At 43.3% G+C, this 23,063-nt stretch overlaps 1 protein-coding gene across 1 annotated transcript in view; it reads left to right on the top strand.

The window, feature by feature from the left end:
• The window catches only part of LOC138365888 (uncharacterized), an 84,958-nt gene that overhangs the window by 38,085 nt on the left and 23,810 nt on the right, over positions 1-23,063 (top strand). The window contains exons 4-5 of the mRNA XM_069326596.1: positions 12,886-12,976; positions 14,083-14,234. Of these exons, the coding sequence (XP_069182697.1) occupies positions 12,886-12,976; positions 14,083-14,234 (243 nt within the window). The remainder of the gene's footprint in view (positions 1-12,885; positions 12,977-14,082; positions 14,235-23,063) is intronic.

Genomic DNA, 23,063 nt, shown 5'->3' with positions numbered 1-23,063 from the left:
GATCAACACCATCAACTATCACAAACGGCTGTGGCTAGCAAGCCAAACTTAACTGTACATAATTGTTTTCACTTGTGTGTGCAGGTGCACACTTGTAAACTATAAAATCCAAAAAAAAAAAAAAAAAATACAGCACAATTATATTCACATTACTGCACCACAATAATCTTTACCAATCTTATTAGGTAGAATTTAGGCTGAGATTGTGCTGAATTTGGCACAAGCCCAGACTAAATAAATTTTTAGTTTCTTAGGTAAGAATTATCACGACTAGACTTAAGCTAGTCAGTAGTGTATGTATTATACCATTTGTGCTGACCCTATCAAGGGTGGGATTAAACCTTGAGATAACTCTGATTGGAGTGTCTCCATATTATTTCATTTGTACTCATTAATTTGTGTGTGCCTATTTTGAGTATTGCTGAATGGTCACCATTACATCTAATGGTGATATAGAAGAGCTAACCGGATGAAAGATAATGGTGTAGTTCGAGCATTGCTGAAAATAGTTAGCTATCTCTTGTTAGGTAGGTACATTTAACCTCAAGTGAGGTAGAGTATAAATTAGCCACATTAAATTAGGCTACATTTAATGTTACTTGTCAACTAATGAACAAGTACCCAAGCTTCATTAGTAATACTTATTCTAATCCCATGAAGTTTGGACCTAAGACCAACATGGCTACTCCTGAACAATTAAGGAGAACCTATATTGGCCTTAAAGGTCATTTAACCAGACTAATTAACAAGTCTGAGGGCTTATCTAAAGAAACTTCCATTGACTCTTATCAATTAGAGACATCAGTAAGAGTAGCTGATCTGAAATTTGATCAAGTTAGGTCTACAAGTCAGTCTTATATTGCTCTACTGAATACCATAGAAACTGATCCTGATGAATTAGGTCAAATTATGGACGATATTGCCCAGTATGAAGATGAGACTCAAGATAAACTTTACATGCTACCTAATCTAGCAAAACAATCTAAATCCAATACAAATAATACTATGTCTCAATTCAGTAACCAACTACCAGAGGTTCGTTTACCTACTTTAGACTTACCTACATTTACAGGACTGGATACAGAAAATTGGGACAATTTTTGGACTTCATTTGAAGTTCATATACATAAGAAATCGTCTCTTGACAAGATTTCTAAATTCTCATACCTGCTTAGTCTTCTCAAAGGAGAGGCTAAAAAGGTCATACATAACCTAACTCTCACTGAGAGTAATTATGAGGAAGCTATAAAACTGTTGAAGTTGAACTATTGCAACAAAGAGTTGAGTATAGCTAACCTTTATTATCAATTGCTAGATCTGAATGCACCAAATGGATGTCCACTTATGGATGTCAACCATCAAACTAACACTTAACATAGAAAAGACGTACTACATCCTATTCGGAAGCAAATCTACAAATGCAATTCAGCTTCAGATTGACAATGTAAACATTAGCAATAAAAATGATGGAAAGTTTCTTGGCATATTCCTAGACAAGAGACTCAACTTCAGTACCCACATACAACACATAACTAAGAAAGTCTCTAAAACAGTTGGTATACTCTCTAAAATCAGATATTATGTTCCTAACTCTGCTCTCATCTCTCTATATGATGCACTAATCTATCCCTATCTCAACTATGGTATCTGTGCATGGGGTTCAACCACTGCAAACCACCTCAAGTCCATCATCACCCAGCAAAAATCTGCTATCAGAATAATATCAAATTCTGCTTTCAGACAACACACAGCCCCCTTGTTTAACTCCCTAAACATGCTAAATTAATCTCACTGCACAAATTCTCTTGTGTCAACTACATTTACAAAACCCTGTTCTTAAATGCAAATCCTTGTCTGAAACTCTTCTTGGACAGATGTAATAGGACCCATTATCACCACACCAGAAATAAATATCTCTTTGATATCCCCAGAGTTAAACTTAATCTGTGTAAACACTCTATGCAAATAAAGGGACCCAGTTTATGGAACTCACTCCCTACTGAATTGAAAAGCTGTCCAACTTTTACATCATTCAAAATCAATACTAAAAAGTACCAAATTTCATCTTCATAGTTTTTCACATTTTGCCTTAAAATTGCACTGTATCAATTGCTACCCAATCTCCCAACCTTTATGTACCCAATTTGAACATCTTTACCATTGTGATCATTGCTGTTTTCTTATATGTGCTGCCAATCTGTTGTATGGTGTTTATAAATCTTGTTTATCTGTATCTTTTGCTACCCAGTCTCCCAATCTTTATGTACCCAATCTGAACATCTTTACCATTGTGATATTGCTGTCTTATATGTGCTGTCAATCTTCTGTATAGTGTCTATTAACCTTGTTTAAATTACTAATCAAGCTGTCAATGTAATTAATCAGAGCTTTAATATAACAATGTGCTTTAATATACCTACTTATCTCTCTCATCTCATTTTTCTCTTGTAATGTATCTTTATCATTTATCAATTCTGATTGAAATTACCTACTTAAAATTATCTGCTAGATTAAGGACCTGCCCGAAACGCAGTGCGTACTAGTGGCTTTACAAGAATGTAAATACTGTACTATCCAATGTATTCTCACAAACCCAATGTACCTTCTTGTATATATATAAATAAATAAATAAATAAATAAAAAATAAATAGCAGACCAGAGTCACTTCAAAGCTTCAGACTAGAAGTAGAGTCTCTTGTAAAGGCCTTAGGTACTAAAGTTGATATACCAGCCTCAGAATGGTCAATCAAGTTACTTTTGCAGAGGAAATTACCTCGAAATGTCTTAACAGAGCTCTGCTCACACTATAAAACCGAGTTTCTCACTCTTGACCAAATATTCGAGGGACTGAGAATAACGGTTAACAGGTTGAAGACCCATGATAAGATTAAACCTGAGTCTAAACCAACTAATGCTGACACTCCAGTCAAACCCAAACAGACTTTGAATAAGTCTAATAAGTATAAATCTAAGACTGCTCCATCCACTGGAAAAAGGAGTGGTAATGTAGGTACTTATTCGGTGTCTCCTTCTGAGATAACCAATGACTTGTCTGCTAAAGAGACCAAGTCAACCAAAGAAAGAAGGTGTCTGTTTTGTAATCAAGGACATGCCACCTACCAATGCACTGTTTATCCTAATTATAATACTAGGATTAAACGGTTAAAAGAAATACACATGTGCACCAAGTGCATGGGCTCTCATGATCCCAAAAAATGTGTAGTACAACTACGTTCATGCAGTAGATGCAACCAAGGTGTACATCACTACGCCTTATGTAGAAAAACTTCTACCCAATCCATGACAACTGGGGAGAATTCCATGAATTCTACCACAGTACAATATTGCAAAGTGCATCAAGAAATAAATGTACTTGCTACTGAGTCAGGCAATAATACCACTCTGCATACAGCTCAACTTAGACTAATAAACAGGAGATCTAGAGTTAACACTAGAGGTCTTTTTTATCAAGGATCACAGAAAACCTTCATTACACAACAGTTAGTAGAGCAGTTAAAATTAAAACCTGCCAAAAGTGTGAGATTAAATATTTCTGGTTTCTTGACTAATAGTGGACCTCGTGAATACCAAGTAGTTAAGGTATTAGTGAGACTTGGATCTTCCACTAGTCCAATACAAGCGGTAGTAGTAGATAAACTTCCTACAGACCTGCAGGTCACAGGATTAGCTCGCACTGCGAAATATCTTAAACGAAACCGCATGAGGCTAGCAGATTACAAAATAAATTCTGACTGCCTCACTGATGTTGGAATACTTATAGGCGCGGATCATTATTATAAATTTATAACGGGATGCACCAGACAACATGGAATGAATTTGTTGTCATCTGCTGGAGGCAAATTGCTTACTGGACCAGTGCTTTTCCAACAAAATCCATCGTCAACAAACCAACAATCTAACAACATAATAGTGGCGTGACTAGGCTTGGAACAGTCACCCCTACATTTCAGAGAAATATCTGAAGATATTGAGTCTGACCCACCTGTACATTGTCTGTGGGATTTAGACACTTTAGGTATTATCCCTGAGCAACCAAGCCCTGATGATATGTGGACTTACCAGCAATATCTGGATACAGTTGTCTATAAAGATAAACAATACTGGGTAAGACTCCCATGGAAGTTGAATCATCCACAACTTCCAGTTAATTACTTTATGGCAGCCTCACAATTGCAGTCTCAATTAACAAGACTACAGAAACAGCCAGACAAACTGAACATGTATCATCAACTAATCCAACAACAACTCAACAGTAAATTCATCGAGGTTGTTGATAACGATGACCGGAAAATAGGTCATTATTTACCTCATCACGCTGTGGTGAAAGATTCATTGACAACACCTATCCGTATTGTCTTCAACTGTAGCGCTAAAGTGAGGCCAAACAGTGTGTCTTTGAATGAATGTCTCCAAACAGGACCTAGCCTAACTCAAAGGCTACATGATGTGCTGTTACATTACGCACTGGTATTTTCGCTTATACTGCTGATATCAGTAAAGCTTTCCTCCGAGTAGGAGGAAGGATCATAATTACACTAAGTTTCTCTGGATTAAGGACCCACTGGATCCCAACAGTGATATCATCACATATTGTTTTGCCTCAGTATTATTCGGAGCGACGTCCTCCCCGTTTCTATTGCAAGCAACATTAGACACACATTTGAGGAAGTCAAATAGTCCTTATAAGGCAGACATTAGTGACAACTTGTATGTCGACAATTTCCAGGGAACTACAAATGATCAAACCAATTTGGTAGAAATCTACCATGAGGCTAACCGTGAGTTATTAGGAGCCAATATGCCACTACAGTCATGGGCCTCAAATAATGAATCACTAAACCAGATAATCGAGAAAGAATTTCCAGGTTATCAGGTACCCAATCAATTAAAGGTTCTAGGTGTGGAATGGAACACAAGTACTGACGAGATGAATGTCAAATCAGTACAAACCGATAATTCATCCCTTACCATGAGAACATTGCTCTCGTTTGTCAGTCAACCATTTGACCCTTTAGGCTTACTTAGTCCTATATTAATAAGGGGCAAACTCCAAATGCAGGGGTGCTGGCAGAAACATATGGGATGGGATGATCCGTTACCAAGTGAGTTACAAGCTAAATGGCAGATACTCTCAAAGGATTTTAATCAGTTAGGTGTTTTGAAATTTCCTCGTAATGCTTCAGGACCAAACTTGCCCACAAATTTGCACGTTTTCTGCGATGCCTCTGGCAAAGCGTATGGCGCTGTAGCCTACTTAGTTAATCGTGCACAATCAATTTTGCTTACATCTAAAGCAAGAGTTGCTCCCATTAAGAAGAGATCTTTACCTCAAATGGAGTTGACTGCATTGCTAGTGGGAGTAAGATTGGCTCATTGCTTGACTAAGACACTCAATAATATCCACTTTGGTGAGATTGTCGTGTGGTCAGACAATGAGGCAGTCTTACAATGGGTAAGAAACAACAATAATAAAACTCCCTACGTCAGTAATCGTGTTAGGGAAATTCATGAATTATCTTCTGGGTATAAATTCAGACATGTTCCTACTAAGGACAATCCTGCAGATTATTTATCTCGAGGATTAACACTAAAACAACTCATCAAGTCTTCGCTGTGGTTCAATGGACCTTCATGGCTTGTTGGTGGTCAGTGGCCCAAACAAAAGCCACATGTCATAGTGACAAATATCACCACTCCCAAGAAAGAACCAGAACCTCAACGAATCTTAGCCATTGATCCTCACAATTATTCTAACTTAAGTAAGTTATTAAGAGTGACCGCACATGTGTTTGACTTTCTTGCTAAGATAGGAATCCGACATAAGTTTCCCAATCCTATTCTCTACTGGATCAAACGTGCACAACAAGAGACATATGGAAGCGAATATGAAAATCTTCCAGATAAATTAACTAAGTCTCTAGGTATCTGGTATGATGCCAACACTCATAATATACTAAGGTGTGGAGGACGTTTGCTTCATGCAAAAATTGATCTGGACACTAAGAATCCAATTCTTCTACCACGTCACCACATCATCACCAAACTTCTAGTTTTACATCACCATCAATACGGTACTTTACATGGTGGAGTGTTAGATACTCTCACCGACCTTAGACAGAAATTTTTGCTTCCTGAAGGTCGTCAGACAGTCAAGTCAATTATTAAATTCTGTGTAATCTGCAAAAGATACGATGCTAGAGTATGTCCTTACCCAGGACCTCCACCACTTCCAGAAGAAAGAGTGGTTCATCTTCGTCCTTTTGAAACCACTGGTGTAGATTACACAGGAGCCTTGTTTCTCACTGGCAACCCAGATAAGATGCCAGTGAAAGCTTACATTTGCCTCTTTACGTGTGCTACTACTAGAGGCGTACATTTAGAAGTGACTTCAGATATGAGCGCTGAAGCCTTCATCCAAGCCTTCTGCAGATTTGCAGCTTGCAGATCTTGTCCCAAACTCATGATATCGGACAATGGTTCCAATTTTGTGGCAGGAGAAGCCTGTCTGCGAGAAGTGTGGAGTCATCCAGAAGTACAATCAGTCCTGCAGAGACGACAATGTCACTGGAAATTTATAGCTCGAAGAGCCCCTTGGCAAGGTGGGTTCTACGAACGAATGATAGGCACTGTCAAGAAGTGTTTAAGAAAAACCTTAAATAGACAAAAAATCAGTTACTCCGAACTCCAAACAATTGTTGTGGAAATCGAGGCGCGATTCAACAATCGCCCATTAACATACCTGTCCGATGATTTCTCACAAAGAGAACCTCTGAGTCCCTCACACTTGATACATGGAGGTCTGCTGAGTCCTCTCATACCTTTAGCAGAAGAGGACCCCGTCGACCCCTCACATGTAACCAGAAGTGACTTGGTAGAAAGTTACCAACATCTCTCAAGAGTCATTGAAAGGTGGAATGAGGTGTGGACTCGAGAGTACCTCACAGCTCTACGAGAGTACCACTACGGAGCTTCGAGTCCTTATAATAAAGTACAACTTAAACCAGGGGACCTAGTATTAGTCGACAGTGATGGACCAAGGTCGGAGTGGCCCATAGGCAAAATTGTTGCCATCCATCCAGATCATCAAGGTATCCTGAGAGTAGTGAAAGTTTTATGCTGAGGCAACACTACCCTAAAAACTTTAGAGAAGTTGGTACCTCTCGAACTAGCAGAACGAGAGTGTTTGCCAGAACCAGCTTCACCAGTAGTTTCCGAGGACAGTAATTCTGATCCACCGAGCAACCGCCCCACTAGAGCTGCTGCTCAACAATGCAAGCGGAAACTGCAAGCCTATTACAGCTCTGACCAAGAGCAAATCCCTTTCCATCCAATTTAAGTAACCATGATGATACTGTGGTGTGATGTCAAGTAACAAATCATTACAAGTCACTATGACCCAAGACATTCTTATCACAGTAGATTCTCAGTTATTTGAATTGTGTGATTTAAATTCTTAATTGTTGTATAGGCTATAAATAACATTATTTGTCTAGAGTATCTGAGAGTTTACAGACTTTGAGACTTAGTAACATAAACATAACATGTCATAACGACACCAGTCACAGAGTTTATTGTAAGCCTTCTTAGTTATTAGCTTTAGGTAATTCATAATAAAATGTTCCATTTAACATGAAATTTGCAAGACTCAAGTTTCTTGTATGTCCTTGACAAATACGGGACATTCGTTATGTGTGTACTAACATACTAATATACTAATATTGATACCAACTTCAGGATAGGTATGTCAGTACTCAACATTACACTGCGACCCGATAAATCTTCCCCCGGAGTTATGTTGGAAATTTCTAACATAATACAACACTGTTGTATTATTATTAATTATTACTAAAATCTACTAATTACTGTAGTAACTAATATTAACCAACTGTAGAGTTCACATGAACTAATAATTGTATCTGTACAATAATGCTAGAATTCTTACATAACCAAACACCAGTATTGCCTCAGATTCTACAAAAATAAACACATTTATATCCAGTGTGTCAGAGAATTGAGTTTGATTCTCTAAAAACAACAGTGTTCTGTGTGATAATTATTTACCGATAACCTGACTCCCAAATAATGGCAAATCAAGCGTTTCTAGTTACAACTGTTATCTTGTAATAAATTTAACGTCACACGTGAATGCCATGGAGAGAATTAAAATCATACTCCATTGCTCGTTTAACATCGTAAAACGAGCAAGTAATAATATTTAGCTCCCTAGAATTATAAACCCGTCATTATCCAAGCATTTTAGCCGCAACTGCGAGAAATAATATTATTCGTAGTAAATAATTTGTGTAGCAAATGCGGGACGCGGAGCGGGGCAGGGAGAGACGCCATTAATCGGAGAGGGTGTGGAGGTGTCGGTGTTAGAGGAAAGGCGCCAAAGTGCGGTGTGAAGACTTGTTGCGGAATTGAGCAACTCGTTTGGTGTCAGTGTCATAGGATACATTGTAGTGAATCGTCAACAAGAATTAACTTGACATTCAGCCCGGAACTTGTCAATTTGTTCCGTGTAATCCATCGTGACCGGCCAGAGAAGCGCGTCGACATCTAGGCCAAGCTAGCCACCATGTGTTCGCCATTGCGACGCTAGAGCCTGGGACACGAGTTTCGGCAAGCTTCAACTTATACAGTGCCCTATTAGCTAAGTACACATATTCCCTTTTGATGCATCATTAGAGATTGTTTACAGCAGGGTAGCTTGTCGTCATGCCGAGCGACATAAATAAAACACATGTTAGTATATTTATTACTCTCCATTCCCAATTTCTTGAATATAGATATTTAGTAGCCTAATATGTTGCTACGTAATATATCTTAATTTACAGCTTGCGTGTGAGGAATTCCCCGAGCTGTTACTTTACCCGTGTTATTCATCTCCCAGTGTTCCATGAAGAATTCCGGAGATTCCGAGGATGATTCATGATTGATGTCTTGGAAAACGTCTTCAAGCTAAGACCTTTTTCCATATTTTAATTATTCAAATTATCTGTATTGGATTATCACTATTGATCACTGTGCACTGGATTTAACACGTGTTTATTATAATTATTAATTTCTGATGTTCATAATCTATATTCTTGTTGGTGACAAATACCCTATTGATTCTCTAATTGGTCATAGGATTAGGTTATTACACAATGAACTAATGTACGAACCGCATTAGTTCCTAGACATATATGAAGTTCTAGCAATAACCCCCCAATGTAGGTGTTTGAGGCTTTGTTTCAAGTAAATTATTTATACAGCCCATTAATTATTCAAGTGATTATAATTTCTAGTATTTATCCATAGTTACTAGTTCCTCTAGGAATTTCAAATGATCACATTTTACTAGTTTCCCTCTTTACTATAAAAGCGGGTGGTCCTTCGTAATTATTTTCATTACTTCAATAATTATATAAATAGAGTCAAGTCCCAAATGTCCCACAATATGTGTTAAATGATTGCTATATTGTTTTGACGTGCTATATTGAGGCTTAAATAGGGATCCAACTTGTACATACCGGGGCTCACATTAAGGCTGTTGTTACAATGTTTGATCAGAGCAGACTCGATCACGTTTCGTTCAACAAAATCCTTACTTTTAACAATACATTTTGCCCCTGTGAAGTCGATGGAATGATTACATAAACTGGAATGTAAATACAATGCACTGGATTGCTGGGCTGTACGAATAACATATGAATGCTGTTTTAAACGCGAGGAAAGAGATTTACCTGTCTGGCCGATGTAAACACATGCACACTCATTACAAGGGATGGAATACACACAATCTGCTACAGGCGAGGGCGAGTTCTTAATTAACATGGACTTAAGTGTATTATCATTTTTGAACACTAGATTAATATTAAAGTTCTTCAGGGCTGGGGCAAGATTTACTAGACCCTCAGAATATGGTAATACCAACGAATTTTTCAGTTCTGGTTAAGACTTAGTAGTCTGTTTGTAGAAAGTCCTTTTTGCTTGATCAAACGCAAGATCCAAGATCGATTTTGGGTATTTTAACTTCTTCCCAATTTCAAATATATTTGCTATTTCTTCGTCGAAAAATTCCGGACTGCAAACTCTCAGTGCTCTGAGAAACATACCAGAAAAAACTGCCCGCTTGACCTGAACATGATGATTTGAATAGAAATGTACATACGAGCACACATTGGTAGGTTTCCTATACACACTGAATTTGAATCTCCTACCAATTCTATGAATCATGATGTCTATAAAAGGCAGAACACTATTCACTTCGTTCTCAATTGTAAATTTAATTGACGGAACCAGCGAATTAATTTGATTGAGAAAATCAGTTTCGTCATGGTTAACCGGCCACAGGCATAAAATATCGTCAACGTACCTGTACCAAAGCAAATTTGAGGGTAAAATCCTGGGAAGGATATTTGTTTCGAAACATTCAATGTACAGATTGCTCAAAACAGGGAAGAGAGGATTACCCATCGCCATGCCAAATGTTTGTTTATAAAATGAATCATTAAAGCTGAAATAATTATCTTTAATGCACAATTTTGTAAGTTCAATAATGATGTTAGTAGGTAAAGTTAAATTATACCTTGGGAGTAGATCCCGTAAGAATGACAACAGATCATCAACAGGAACCCTATTGAACAGAGCCGTCACATCAAAACTCACAAGTTTAAAATCATAATTTAATTTCAAACTAGACAACTTGTTAACCAAGTCCAAGTTGTTTGTTATGTGTGAGTTGGAAATGGAACCTACTACTGGAGACAAGACTTGGACAAGCCATTTGGAAAGTCTATATGCCACAGAGTATATGCCATATACTCCCAAGGTATAATTTAACTTTGCCAACTAACACCATTATTGAACTTACAAAATTGTGCATTAAAGATAATTATTTCAGCTTTAATGATTCATTTTATAAACGAACATTTGGCATGGCGATGGGTAATCCCCTCTCCCCTGTTCTGAGCAATCTGTATATGCGTTTGTTATGGTTTTCGTTAGCTTTGTTTTTGTAAGTGCTATTATGTCTGGGTTTTCTTCTAGGTGCCCATTCTCCGAGTTCACTTGTTTTATTTGTAATCCCATCTATGTTAGTGTACATTGCCTTGAAGCTCACTTTCTTCTGGTCATTTTCTAGTCCCCTTCTTGGCGAGCATTCTGCCGGTGGGAAAAGCTGTTCCCTGGGTGAGAAGATCTGTGAAGTGGTTTGCAGGGTCTCAGAGGATTTTGGGGTGGGGGTGGGGGTGCAAGGGAAGGGGGGACAGGTAGGGTGTGGGTTAAGGAGATAGGGGGGACATGGAGGATACGGGGTGAAGGGGAGGAGGGATGGGGAGGGTATTGGATGAAGGGAGAGAGGGGAACAGGGGGGAGGAAGGCAGGAGGTGTGACATATTGGGAATGGGGGAGGGGTTATAGGGTCAGAATGGGGTGGGGGGAGGGTGGGTTGGGTGAGCATTTGGGTGGGGGCAGGTAGGGTGAGGGGAAGGGAGGATTTCTATGCAGAGGGGAGTGGTGGTGTTGATCTCCCTTCTGGTGTTGCTGGGATGCTGGTTGTGGGTTCCCCACTTATACCTGGGACTGTTGTGTTGGGGGATGCGATTTCCTGGTTTACTCTTCTCTCCCTGCACTTGTGTGTGTGTGTGTACTCATCTAGCTGTGCTTGTGGGGGTTTAGCTTTAGCTCTTTGGTCCCGCCTCTCAACCGTCAATCAACAGGTGTACAGGTTCCTGAGCCTATTGGGCTCTATCATATCTACACTTGAAACTGTGTATGGAGTCAGCCTCCACCACATCACTCCCTAATGCATTCTATTTGTCAACCACTCTGTGTGTGTGTGTGTGTGTGTGTGTGTGTGTGCGTGTGTGTGTGTGTGTGTGTGTGTGTGTGTGTGTGTGTGTGTGTGTGTGTGTGTGTGTGTGTGTGTGTGTGTGTGTGTTTATGTATTCACCTAATTGTGCTTGCGGGGGTTGAGCTCTGCTCTTTCGGCTCGCCTCTCAACTGTCAAATTAATCTAGAGGGGAAACGCCTGCTGCGTCCTCGGTTACTGTCCGGAAGCAGAAGAGCTTCAAGAGATCCATAACCTCTAAGAGAGAGAGAGACGTTAATGGAGATATGTATACAGGTAGAGGTGTAGCAGGTATGGTAATGGAGATATATACCCAGGTAGAGGTGTAGCAGGTATGTTAATGGAGATATATATACAGGTAGAGGTGTAGCAGGTATGGTAATGGAGATATATACAAATGTAGAGGTGTAGCAGGTATGGTAATGGAGAAATATACCCAGATAGAGGTGAAGCAGGTATGTTAATGGAGATATATACACAGATAGAGGTGTAGAAGGTATGGTAATTGTGTAGCAGGTATGGTAAAACTTCTGTGTACCAATTTATTTCATGGTGAACAGATGCATTAGGTGATACGAAACGCGTCAAAACATTTCTGTCCCGCTTAAGATTTGGACTCAGAATTCTGGATATGTTTCTTTTAACGTTTGTCTGTTGCTACGTAAGAGAGCGGTGGTATATCTTCTTCCTCGCGGCTTGGGACTGTCTTTGATAATTACTTATACTTACCAGGGATACGTCGGGTTCAGTGAAGTCTACCATCCGACTGTGTTTATCTGCAGAGTTATCAAGTCTTTGAACAAGATTTATCCATTGTTATGGTGTTGTGGATGCTACTGGGGGACAGTGCCAGGAGTGTCACACTAGTTTGGTTAATTAGTAAAATGTTTTTAAAATTTAATTTTAAATCTCAAATTATTTTTTCATTCTATGAGCTTTTTATTATTTAAAAAAATTATTAACGTAAACTGTTTTACATTAAATATTATAGAAAAACCTTCAAATATTATTTCCATATCTACTTGCAGGCAAATCCAACTGCTGACTCCATACTACAAGCAGAAGATTCTCGAGCGAACCTCACCCATCATCTCGAGTGAAGCTTTCACCGACACTCCAGTCAGTCACCCACTCGTCTTGCTTGTAGAACACACCTAATAGTCACCCACTCGTCCTGCTTGTAGAACACACCCAACAGTCACCCACTCGTCCTGCTTGAAGCACACACCTAACAGTCACCCACTCGTCCTGCTTGTAGAACACCCCTAATAGTCACCCCCTCGTCCTGCTTGTAGAACACACCTAACAGTCACCCACTCGTCCTGCTTGTAGAACACACCTAACAATCACCCACTCGTCCTGCTTGTAGAACACACCTAATAGTCACCCACTCGTCCTGCTTGTAGAACACACCCAACAGTCACCCACTCGTCCTGCTTATAGAACACACCTAACAGTCACCCACTCGTCTTGCTTGTAGAACACATCCAATAGTCACCCACTCGTCCTGCTTGTAGAACACACCCAACAGTCACCCACTCGTCCTGCTTGTAGAACACACCCAACAGTCACCCACTCGTCCTGCTTGTAGAACACACCCAACAGTCACCCACTCGTCTTGCTTGTAGAACACACCCAACAGTCACCCACTCGTCATGCTTGTAGAACACACCCAACAGTCACCCACTCGTCCTGCTTGTAGAACACACCCAACAGTCACCCACTCGTCCTGCTTGTAGAACACACCTAACAGTCACCCACTCGTCCTGCTTGTAGAACACCCATAATAGTCACCCACTCCTCCTGCTTGAAGAACACACCTAACAGTCATCCAATAGAATGCAGACATCAGCATCCATCACTAGTGTAGATAACCACACAATCACTAGTGTAGACAACCACACAATCACTATTGCAGACAACCACACCATCACTAGTGCAGACAACAATCTCTAGTGCAGAAAACAATCACTAGTGCAGCTAACAATCACGATTGCAGACAACATTCGCTAGTGCAGACATCAATCACTAGTTTAGACAATAAACACTAGTTCAGACAACAATCACTAGGTCAGACAACTACAACTATCTCACACATTGACAGGCAGAACTTCAGAAATTTTATCATAAAACAATATTGTTACTTGTTATTATATAAATATATAATATATTCTACGATGAGTGAGTGCATGAAGAACTGATCAATGTACCGTTGTGGGGGGCAGGTAGCGAGGATCGGCCAACATAACGACTGCTTCCTCGCCTCAGACACGGATTTCGGCACGTACGTTAACAAGGCGATGGCGTACCCATACCTGAAGAATGAAACACTGTACCTCTCCATGGGTGGTGAGACTTGCGCGAACAACCCCCCCAGGTTAGTTGATGACCAGTAACTACAGCTGCACTTAACGTGTCCCCAGGTCAGTCATGGTGATGACCAGTAACTACTGCTGCACTAAACATGTCCCCAGGTCAGTCATGGTGATGACCAGTAACTACAGCTGCACTAAACATGTCCCCAGGTCAGTCATGGTGATGACCAGTAACTACTGCTGCACTTAACGTGTCCCCAGGTCAGTCCTGGTGATGACCAGTAACTACTGCTGCACTAAACATGTCCCCAGGTCAGTCATGGTGATGACCAGTAACTACTGCTGCACCAAACATGTCCCCAGGTCAGTCCTGGTGATGTCCAGTAACTACCGCTGCACTAAACATGTCCCCAGGTCAGTCATGGTGATGTCCAGTAACTACTGCTGCACTTAACGTGTCCCCAGGTCAGTCATGGTGATGACCAGTAACTACTGCTGCACTAAACATGTCCCCAGGTCAGTCATTATGATGACCAGTAACTACCGCTGCCCTAAACATGTCCCCAGGTCAGTCCTGGTGATGACCAGTAACTACTGCTGCACCAAACATGTCCCCAGGTCAGTCCTGGTGATGATCAGTAACTACCGCTGCACTATACATGTCCCCAGGTCAGTCATGGTGATGACCAGTAACTACTGCTGCACCAAACATGTCCCCAGGTCAGTCATGGTGATGACCAGTAACTACTGCTGCACCAAACATGTCCCCAGGTCAGTCCTGGTGATGACCAGTAACTACCGCTGCACTAAACATGTCCCCAGGTCAGTCATGGTGATGACCAGTAACTACAGCTGCACTAAACATGTCCCCAGGTCAGTCCTGGTGATGACCAGTAACTACTGCTGCACTAAACATGTCCCCAGGTCAGTCCTGGTGATGACCTACCTGCTCATCACATAACACACTGACCTACCTGTTCATCACATAACACACACTGACCTACCTGTTCATCACATAACACACACTGACCTACCTGCTCATCACATAACACACTAACTCTACCTGCTCATCACATAACACACACTGACCTACCTGGTCATCACATAACACACACTGACCTACCTGCTCATCACATAACACACTAACTCTACCTGCTCATCACATGACACACACTGACCTACCTGCTCATCACATAACACACACTGACCTACCTGCTCATCACATAACACACACTAACCTACCTGCTCATCACACAACACACTGACCTACCTGCTCATCACATAACACACTGACCTACCTGGTCATCACATAACACACTGACCTACCTGCTCATCACATAACACACACTGACCTACTTGCTCATCACATAACACATACTGACCTACCTGCTCATCACATAACACACACTGACCTACCTGCTCATCACATAACACACTGACCTACCTGGTCATCATATAACACACTGACCTACCTGCTCATCACATAACACACACTGACCTACCTGCTCATCACATAACACACTAACCCTACCTGCTCATCACATAACACACACTGACCTACCTGCTCATCACATAACACACTAACCCTACCTGCTCATCACATAATACACACTGACCTACCTGCTCATCATATAACACACTGACCTACCTGCTCATCACATAACACACACTGACCTTCCTGCTCATCACATAACACACTGACCTACCTGCTCATCACATAGCACACACTGACCTACCTGCTTATCACATAACACACACTGACCTACCTGCTCATCACATAACACACTGACCTACCTGCTCATCACATAACACACACTGACCTACCTGCTCATCACATAACACACTGACCTACCTGGTCATCACATAACACACAAACCCTACCTGCTCATCACATAACACACACTGACCTACCTGCTCATCACATAACACACTGACCTACCTTGTCATCACATAACACACTGCCCTATCTGCTCATCACATAACACACTAACCTTACCTGCTCATCACATAACACACACTAACCCTACCTGCTCATCACATAACACACTGACCTACCTGCTCATCACATAACACACACTGACCTACCTGCTCATCACATAACACACTAACCCTACCTGCTCATCACATAACACACACTAACCCTACCTGCTCATCACATAACACACTGACCTACCTGCTCATCACATAACACACACTGACCTACCTGCTCATCACATAACACACTAACCCTACCTGCTCATCACATAATACACACTGACCTACCTGCTCATCACATACCACACTGACCTACCTGTTCATCACATAACACACACTGGCCTACCTGCTCATCACATAACACACACTGACCTACCTGGTCATCACATAACACACAAACCCTACCTGCTCATCACATAACACACTGACCTACCTGGTCATCACATAACACACTACCCTACCTGCTCATCACATAACACACACTAACCCTACCTGCTCATCACATCACACTGACCTACCTGCTCATCACATAACGCACACTAACCTACCTGGTCATCACATAACACACTAACCCTACCTGGTCATCACATAATACACACTGACCTACCTGCTCATCACATAACACACTGACCTACCTGCTCATCACATAACACACACTGGCCTACCTGCTCATCACATAACACACTGACCTACCTGCTCATCACATAACACACACTGACCTACCTGCTCATCACATAACACACTGACATACCTGCTCATCACATAACACACACTGACCTACCTGCTCACCACATCACACACACTGACCTACCTGCTCATCACATAACACACTGACCTACCTGCTCATCACATAACACACACTGACCTACCTGCTCATCACATAACACACACTGACCTATCTGCTCATCACATAACACACTAACCCTTCCTGCTCATCACATCACAATCTGACCTACCTGCTTTCACATAACACACACTGACCTACCTGCTCATCACATAATACACACTGACCTACCTGCTCATCACATAACACACACTGACCTACCTGCTCATCACATAACACATACACTGACCTACCTGCTCATCACATAACACACACTGACCTACCTGCTCATCACATCACAAACTGACCTACCTGCTCATCACATAACACACACTGACCTACCTGCTCATCACATAACACACACTGACCTACCTGCTCATCACATAACACACTAACCCTACCTGCTCATCACATAACACACACTGACCTACCTGCTCATCACATAACACACTAACCCTACCTGCTCATCACATAATTGTTACAGCCCTCTCGGGTCGCAACCGGGTTCTTTCTCTGATGTTGTTAGAGGTAGGGTATCCGGCCCCAAGCTAATAGTGGCTTTCAAGGGATGTGATCCGTAACGCAAGTAAATTAAAGGGGAAGGGAAATAAAGGCAAAAACTTAATAATAATTATTACCGTCACCATAAATAATATATAAAAGGTTACACAGGGGGGGGTTAAACACTATTATGTACAACGTAGTCTTCTCCTGAAGACGCGGAGTGTTCCACGGTGCTCGACGATGCTAAGGTCTTAATTAGTCCTCTGGTGGCCTCACGACGAATCCTTCGATTCTCTTGAATCTACTCTGGCCACAGGCCAGCCATATCACAGTTCCACTGGGGGCACCGTCGTGGAGGCCTTCAACCACAAATCCAGCCTGTAGCTGGCAGGTTCCAATCAGCAACGCTGGTTAGGCCACTCCACGATCGATACTAAGGTCACGAGCCCTAGTCACGAGCCTCGTGTGATCCCACAGGTCACTCTCCTCACTACAACACCCCAGTGGTTAAGCGTCTCCACCAGTCAGTCCCGGGTACGACAATCCCTCAACTGCCTCGTCACAGGCAGGCTAACACCACAGTGTTCATCCGGGCGGTGACTCACAGCTGCTGCAGCAAAGACTTGGAGACAAGACGGCTGCCTTGGGTAGACTGATCCAACTTCCATTACAGCAGTCCCAGGTCGACTCTGTAATCAGACACGTCATCAGTAACAGGGACACTCTAGGGCACCTCACTTACAGGCTTAGACACAAACGCCCGACGTATCCACTCCATAGATGGTGTTGCTGTCTAAGCTCCACCTCACCAGAGGTCAGCACCGGCTGTGTTATGAGCTGATCAGGACGGGAAACTAGCCCTTGTGGCCAGTATATCTCGTCCTCACTAGGTGGCATTGTCCATTTGGAGGGGGTTTCGGGAGCTGACCCACAGATGGCGCGGTCGTCACTGCTCCGTGCTCGGACGTTGGGCTCGGGTCCGTAACACCTCCCCACCAAAAAGAATTTGGTTTGGGGTTCTATAAAGAAACACACAAACCAAATTAGTACGGGGATACAATTCCAAATGGACTCACGTACTCTGTAAACTGGAGTGGCGAGGATGTCTTGTCCACAGAACTGTCCTAACGGGAAACTCTGGCACAAAGGAAACTTGAAGATGGAAGACAATGACCTGCCTGATGTAATCTTCCACACTTCCACTGCGATGTCAAGCAGGGGCTTAATCTCACGTGTCCCGAGTAAGGATTGGTGTAGACACGATCTGGGACGACTCGACACTTCCCTGTGTCGTGGCACCGATGATGGCTGGTCACAGACGGCATTTCTGGTACCGGTCCGGTAGTCCTTCAGGGAGACGGGAACCTGGAATACAGGGGTCTGATAATTTAGAGTGACAGCGACAGTTAAATCAGTACTCACAGCATACTCCTCTACTAGGTCCACACCTAGTCCCAACAGGGCTGTTCGTACATCGAAGATGGCATTCGCTCTGCCACCGTCAGGTCGACCAACGTTCCGTATAACGCTGCATTTAGGCTCAGCAATCACGCGGGGGGTGTCAACCTGTCGGAAACAGTCACTCATAATATCACGTCTCGTACCTCCTGTATCTACCATCACCTTCCAGGTCCCTTCTTCGACTGCACTACTCACAGTGCACGTCTCCAATCCCTGGGATCTCTTCGCGATGTTCATGGGAGCCATCATCTGTCGGGTCGTCCACTGGTCCTCACTGAGAACACACACGAGAACAAAACAAAATACCGCTAAGAAACATGGGGCCAACTGAGGGATAAGCTTCCTGAGCCTGTCATGTCTGTAGCTGGCTATATCCATTAGCCTGGTTTGGACCAAAGAGGGCACTATAACTTTCGCACATACCTCACATACCTCCGACGTCTGGGGAATCTCTGGCCGGTTCAATGAACATTGTACTTTGCCATACCGCAAGTACTCATCCGCCTTCACTCCAGACTCTTTGGTACCCGTGGGTGTTTGTACACAAGGCCTCTCTTCTCGCTCAGTCGCTTCTGCCACTGTAACCGCATGTTCTTCGTCAGTAGAAGGATCAGGAGACTCTACTAGGATATTGTCAATCTGTAGGTGAGAGGAAGGATTAAACATATTTAATTCCGGATCTGTCCGTACCTGGACATTACCACTGCCTGCTGTTACCTCAGACCTTGCTGTTCCGGCTGGCTCGTCCACATTCTTGGGATGATTGGTGCTCCAATCTGTCACCAAGTCGTTGGCTAGTATCACGTCAATCCCAGCTATAGGGAGGGTATCGACTACTGCCAACGCACATGTGCCGCTGAAGTAAGGCGAGTCGAGATGTACCAGCACTAAGGGGGCGACGTACTGCGTCCTAGGAAACCCAACCAGGATAACCTTATGTCTCCCATCCACACTCACTCCCTCGAGTAACGAGTTTCTCACGATCAGGGACTGGGCTGCTCCACTATCTCTGAGCACTACAACTGACCTACCAGTATGATCACTCGTTACATACCCGCTTGAAGTGTGAGGGGCGAACAAACTTGGTCCTTCCTGCGTAGTCGTAGACTGGCTTCCTGCTGGTGGTGTCACACAGCTCATCAACATCACCTCCCTACGTGGGCCGCTACCTCTTCTGCCTCGGCACATAGCAGCTACATGCCCTTCCTGCCCACAAGTCCAACACACCATATTCCTCCTCGGACTCCGGTGTTTCGGACTGTTAGGACTAGTCCTTCGAGGGCTACTTGGGGGCGTCTTCTCAGCGCTTCGTGGGACGGGTCTCTCCTCTTCCTGATGAGGTTTGTCAAACCGGCGTGGGTAATTCCTCGGGACGTACTTAGCGGAAGGCCTATGCGTTAAGATGTACTCTTCAGCCATGGTGGCTGCCGCCCGTAAGGTCTCTACCTGTTGTTCTTCTAGGTACGTCTTCAGGTCTCCAGACAGACAGTCTTTGAAGTCCTCTAACAGTATGAGCTGCTCGAGGTCTTCTTTGGTCTCCACCTTCCGAGAGGCGCACCATTCCTGGAAAAGTCGCTCCTTGATAGTGGCCAATTCGGTGAAAGTGTGCTCTGAGGTCTTTTTCAGGTTCCTGAACTTCTGCCTATAAGCCTCAGGTACCAATTGGTACGCCATGAGCACGACCTTCTTCACCTTGTCATAATCGCCGGAGTCGTCAAGGGACAACGTGGAGTAGGCGATTTGGGCCTTCCCAGTCAAGACTGACTGTATCATGATGGCCCAATTCTCCCTTGGCCACTCCAAAGAGGCAGCGACTTTCTCGAAGGCCGCAAAGAACTTCGACACTTCCTTCTCATTGAATTTTGGGGTCATTTTGATGTTCCTTACCGGATCGAAAATACTTGTTTCCATTCTTTGCCTCCCACCACCTAACCGCAATACTTCTAGCTCATGTTGTCTATTTCTTTCTTTTTCTTCTCTCTCTCGCTGTTTCTCTTCCCTTTCTCGCTCTTCTCTTTCTCTTTCTCGTTCTTCTCTCTCTCGTTTCTCTTCTCTTTCTCGCTCTTCTCTTTCTCTTTCTCGTTCTTCTCTCTCTCGTTTCTCTTCTCTTTCTCGCTCTTCTCTTCTTTCTTCTCTTTCTAATTCTAAACGCCTCATCGCCAATTCTTTATCTTTCAATTCTCGTTCTATTTCTAATTTCTTCCATTCTATCTCACGATTAATTTCCAAGGCACGCATTTTTACTGTAAGTAAACTTATATTCAGCTCACCTACATCGCTGTCAATGTCACTGCCTTTATCTTCCTTTTCGGTGGAAGCTACTTCTTCACTTTCTTTTGTACCTTGTGCCTCACCTTCCTGTTTCTCATCGGCCTTCAAATGTCGGTGAACCTTGGACAAGATCTCCACACGGGAATCACTGGCACGTATCTTGATCTCCAGGTAGGCACTCACCAGTACGAGTTCCTGTTTGCCCAGATATTTCAATCTGGCAAGACAGTCCTCCCTGTTCAGAAAAGCCTGAACATCGTCCAGATCGTCGATGGTCGATTTTTCTGCCATTGTCACCTGGTACACTAGCACTTAGCACACCTCTTCACTTTAGCACTTAACGCACCGAGCACTGTTCTACGTCAATATTGCACTATATCGCAACTAGCGCCTCACTTGCCAATATTGCACGTAATTACACCGGGCACCGCACTACACAATATTGCACTTAATCATAGCGAGCACTTCGCTATACAATGTTGCACGTAATCACACCGGGCAACGCACTACACAATATTGCACTTAATCACAGCGAGCACCGCACTACACAATATTGCACTGAATCACTCCGAGCACCGCTCAGGACGTATAACGTCCTAATAGTCACACACAGGGGGAATTATTTACAGGGATTACGCCACTTCACCACCCCTGTCAAACATACTTGACAAGGGGTCGGATCCCGCTGGGGATGCCAATTATGTTACGGCCCTCTCGGGTCGCAACCGGGTTCTTTCTCTGATGTTGTTAGAGGTAGGGTATCCGGCCCCAAGCTAATAGTGGCTTTCAAGGGATGTGATCCGTAACGCAAGTAAATTAAAGGGGAAGGGAAATAAAGGCAAAAACTTAATAATATAATTATTACCGTCACCATAAATAATATATAAAAGGTTACACAGGGGGGGGGGGGTTAAACACTATTATGTACAACGTAGTCTTCTCCTGAAGACGCGGAGTGTTCCACGGTGCTCGACGATGCTAAGGTCTTAGTCCTCTGGTGGCCTCACGACGAATCCTTCGATTCTCTTGAGTCTACTCTGGCCACAGGCCAGCCAAATCACAGTTCCACTGGGTGCACCATCGTGGAGGCCTTCAACCACAAATCCAGCCTGTAGCTGGCAGGTTCCAATCAGCAACGCTGGTTAGGCCACTCCACGATCGATACTAAGGTCGCGAGCCCTAGTCAGGAGCCTCGTGTGATCCCACAGGTCACTCTCCTCACTACAAGACCCCAGTGGTTAAGCGTCTCCACCAGTCAGTCCCGGGTACGACAATCCCTCAACTGCCTCGTCACAGGCAGGCTAACACCACAGTGTTCATCCGGGGGGTGACTCACAGCTGCTGCAGCAAATACTTGGAGACAAGACGGCTGCCTTGGGTAGACTGATCCAACTTCCATTACAGCAGTCCCAGGTCGACTCTGTAATCAGACACGTCATCAGTAACAGGGACACTCTAGGGCACCTCACTTACAGGCTTAGACACAAACGCCCAACGTATCCACTCCATAGATGGCGTTGCTGTCTAAGCTCCACCTCACCAGAGGTCAGCACCGGCTGTGTTATGAGCTGATCAGGACGGGAAACTAGCCCTTATGGCCAGTATATCTCGTCCTCACTAGGTGGCATCGTCCATTTGGAGGGGGTTTCGGGAGCTGACCCACAGATGGCGTGGTCGTCACTGCTCCGTGCTCGGACGCTGGGCTCGGGTCCATAACAATAATACACACTGACCTACCTGCTCATCACATAACACACTGACCTACCTGCTCATCACATAACACACACTGACCTACCTGCTCATCACATAACATACTGACCTACCTGCTCATCACATAACACACACTGACCTACCTGCT

Source organism: Procambarus clarkii, chromosome 2 (assembly GCF_040958095.1).
Source record: "Procambarus clarkii isolate CNS0578487 chromosome 2, FALCON_Pclarkii_2.0, whole genome shotgun sequence".
NCBI lineage: Eukaryota > Metazoa > Arthropoda > Malacostraca > Decapoda > Cambaridae > Procambarus > Procambarus clarkii.
The sequence above is the reverse complement of the archived record's forward strand: the minus strand, read 5'-3'. Positions and strand labels throughout refer to the sequence as shown.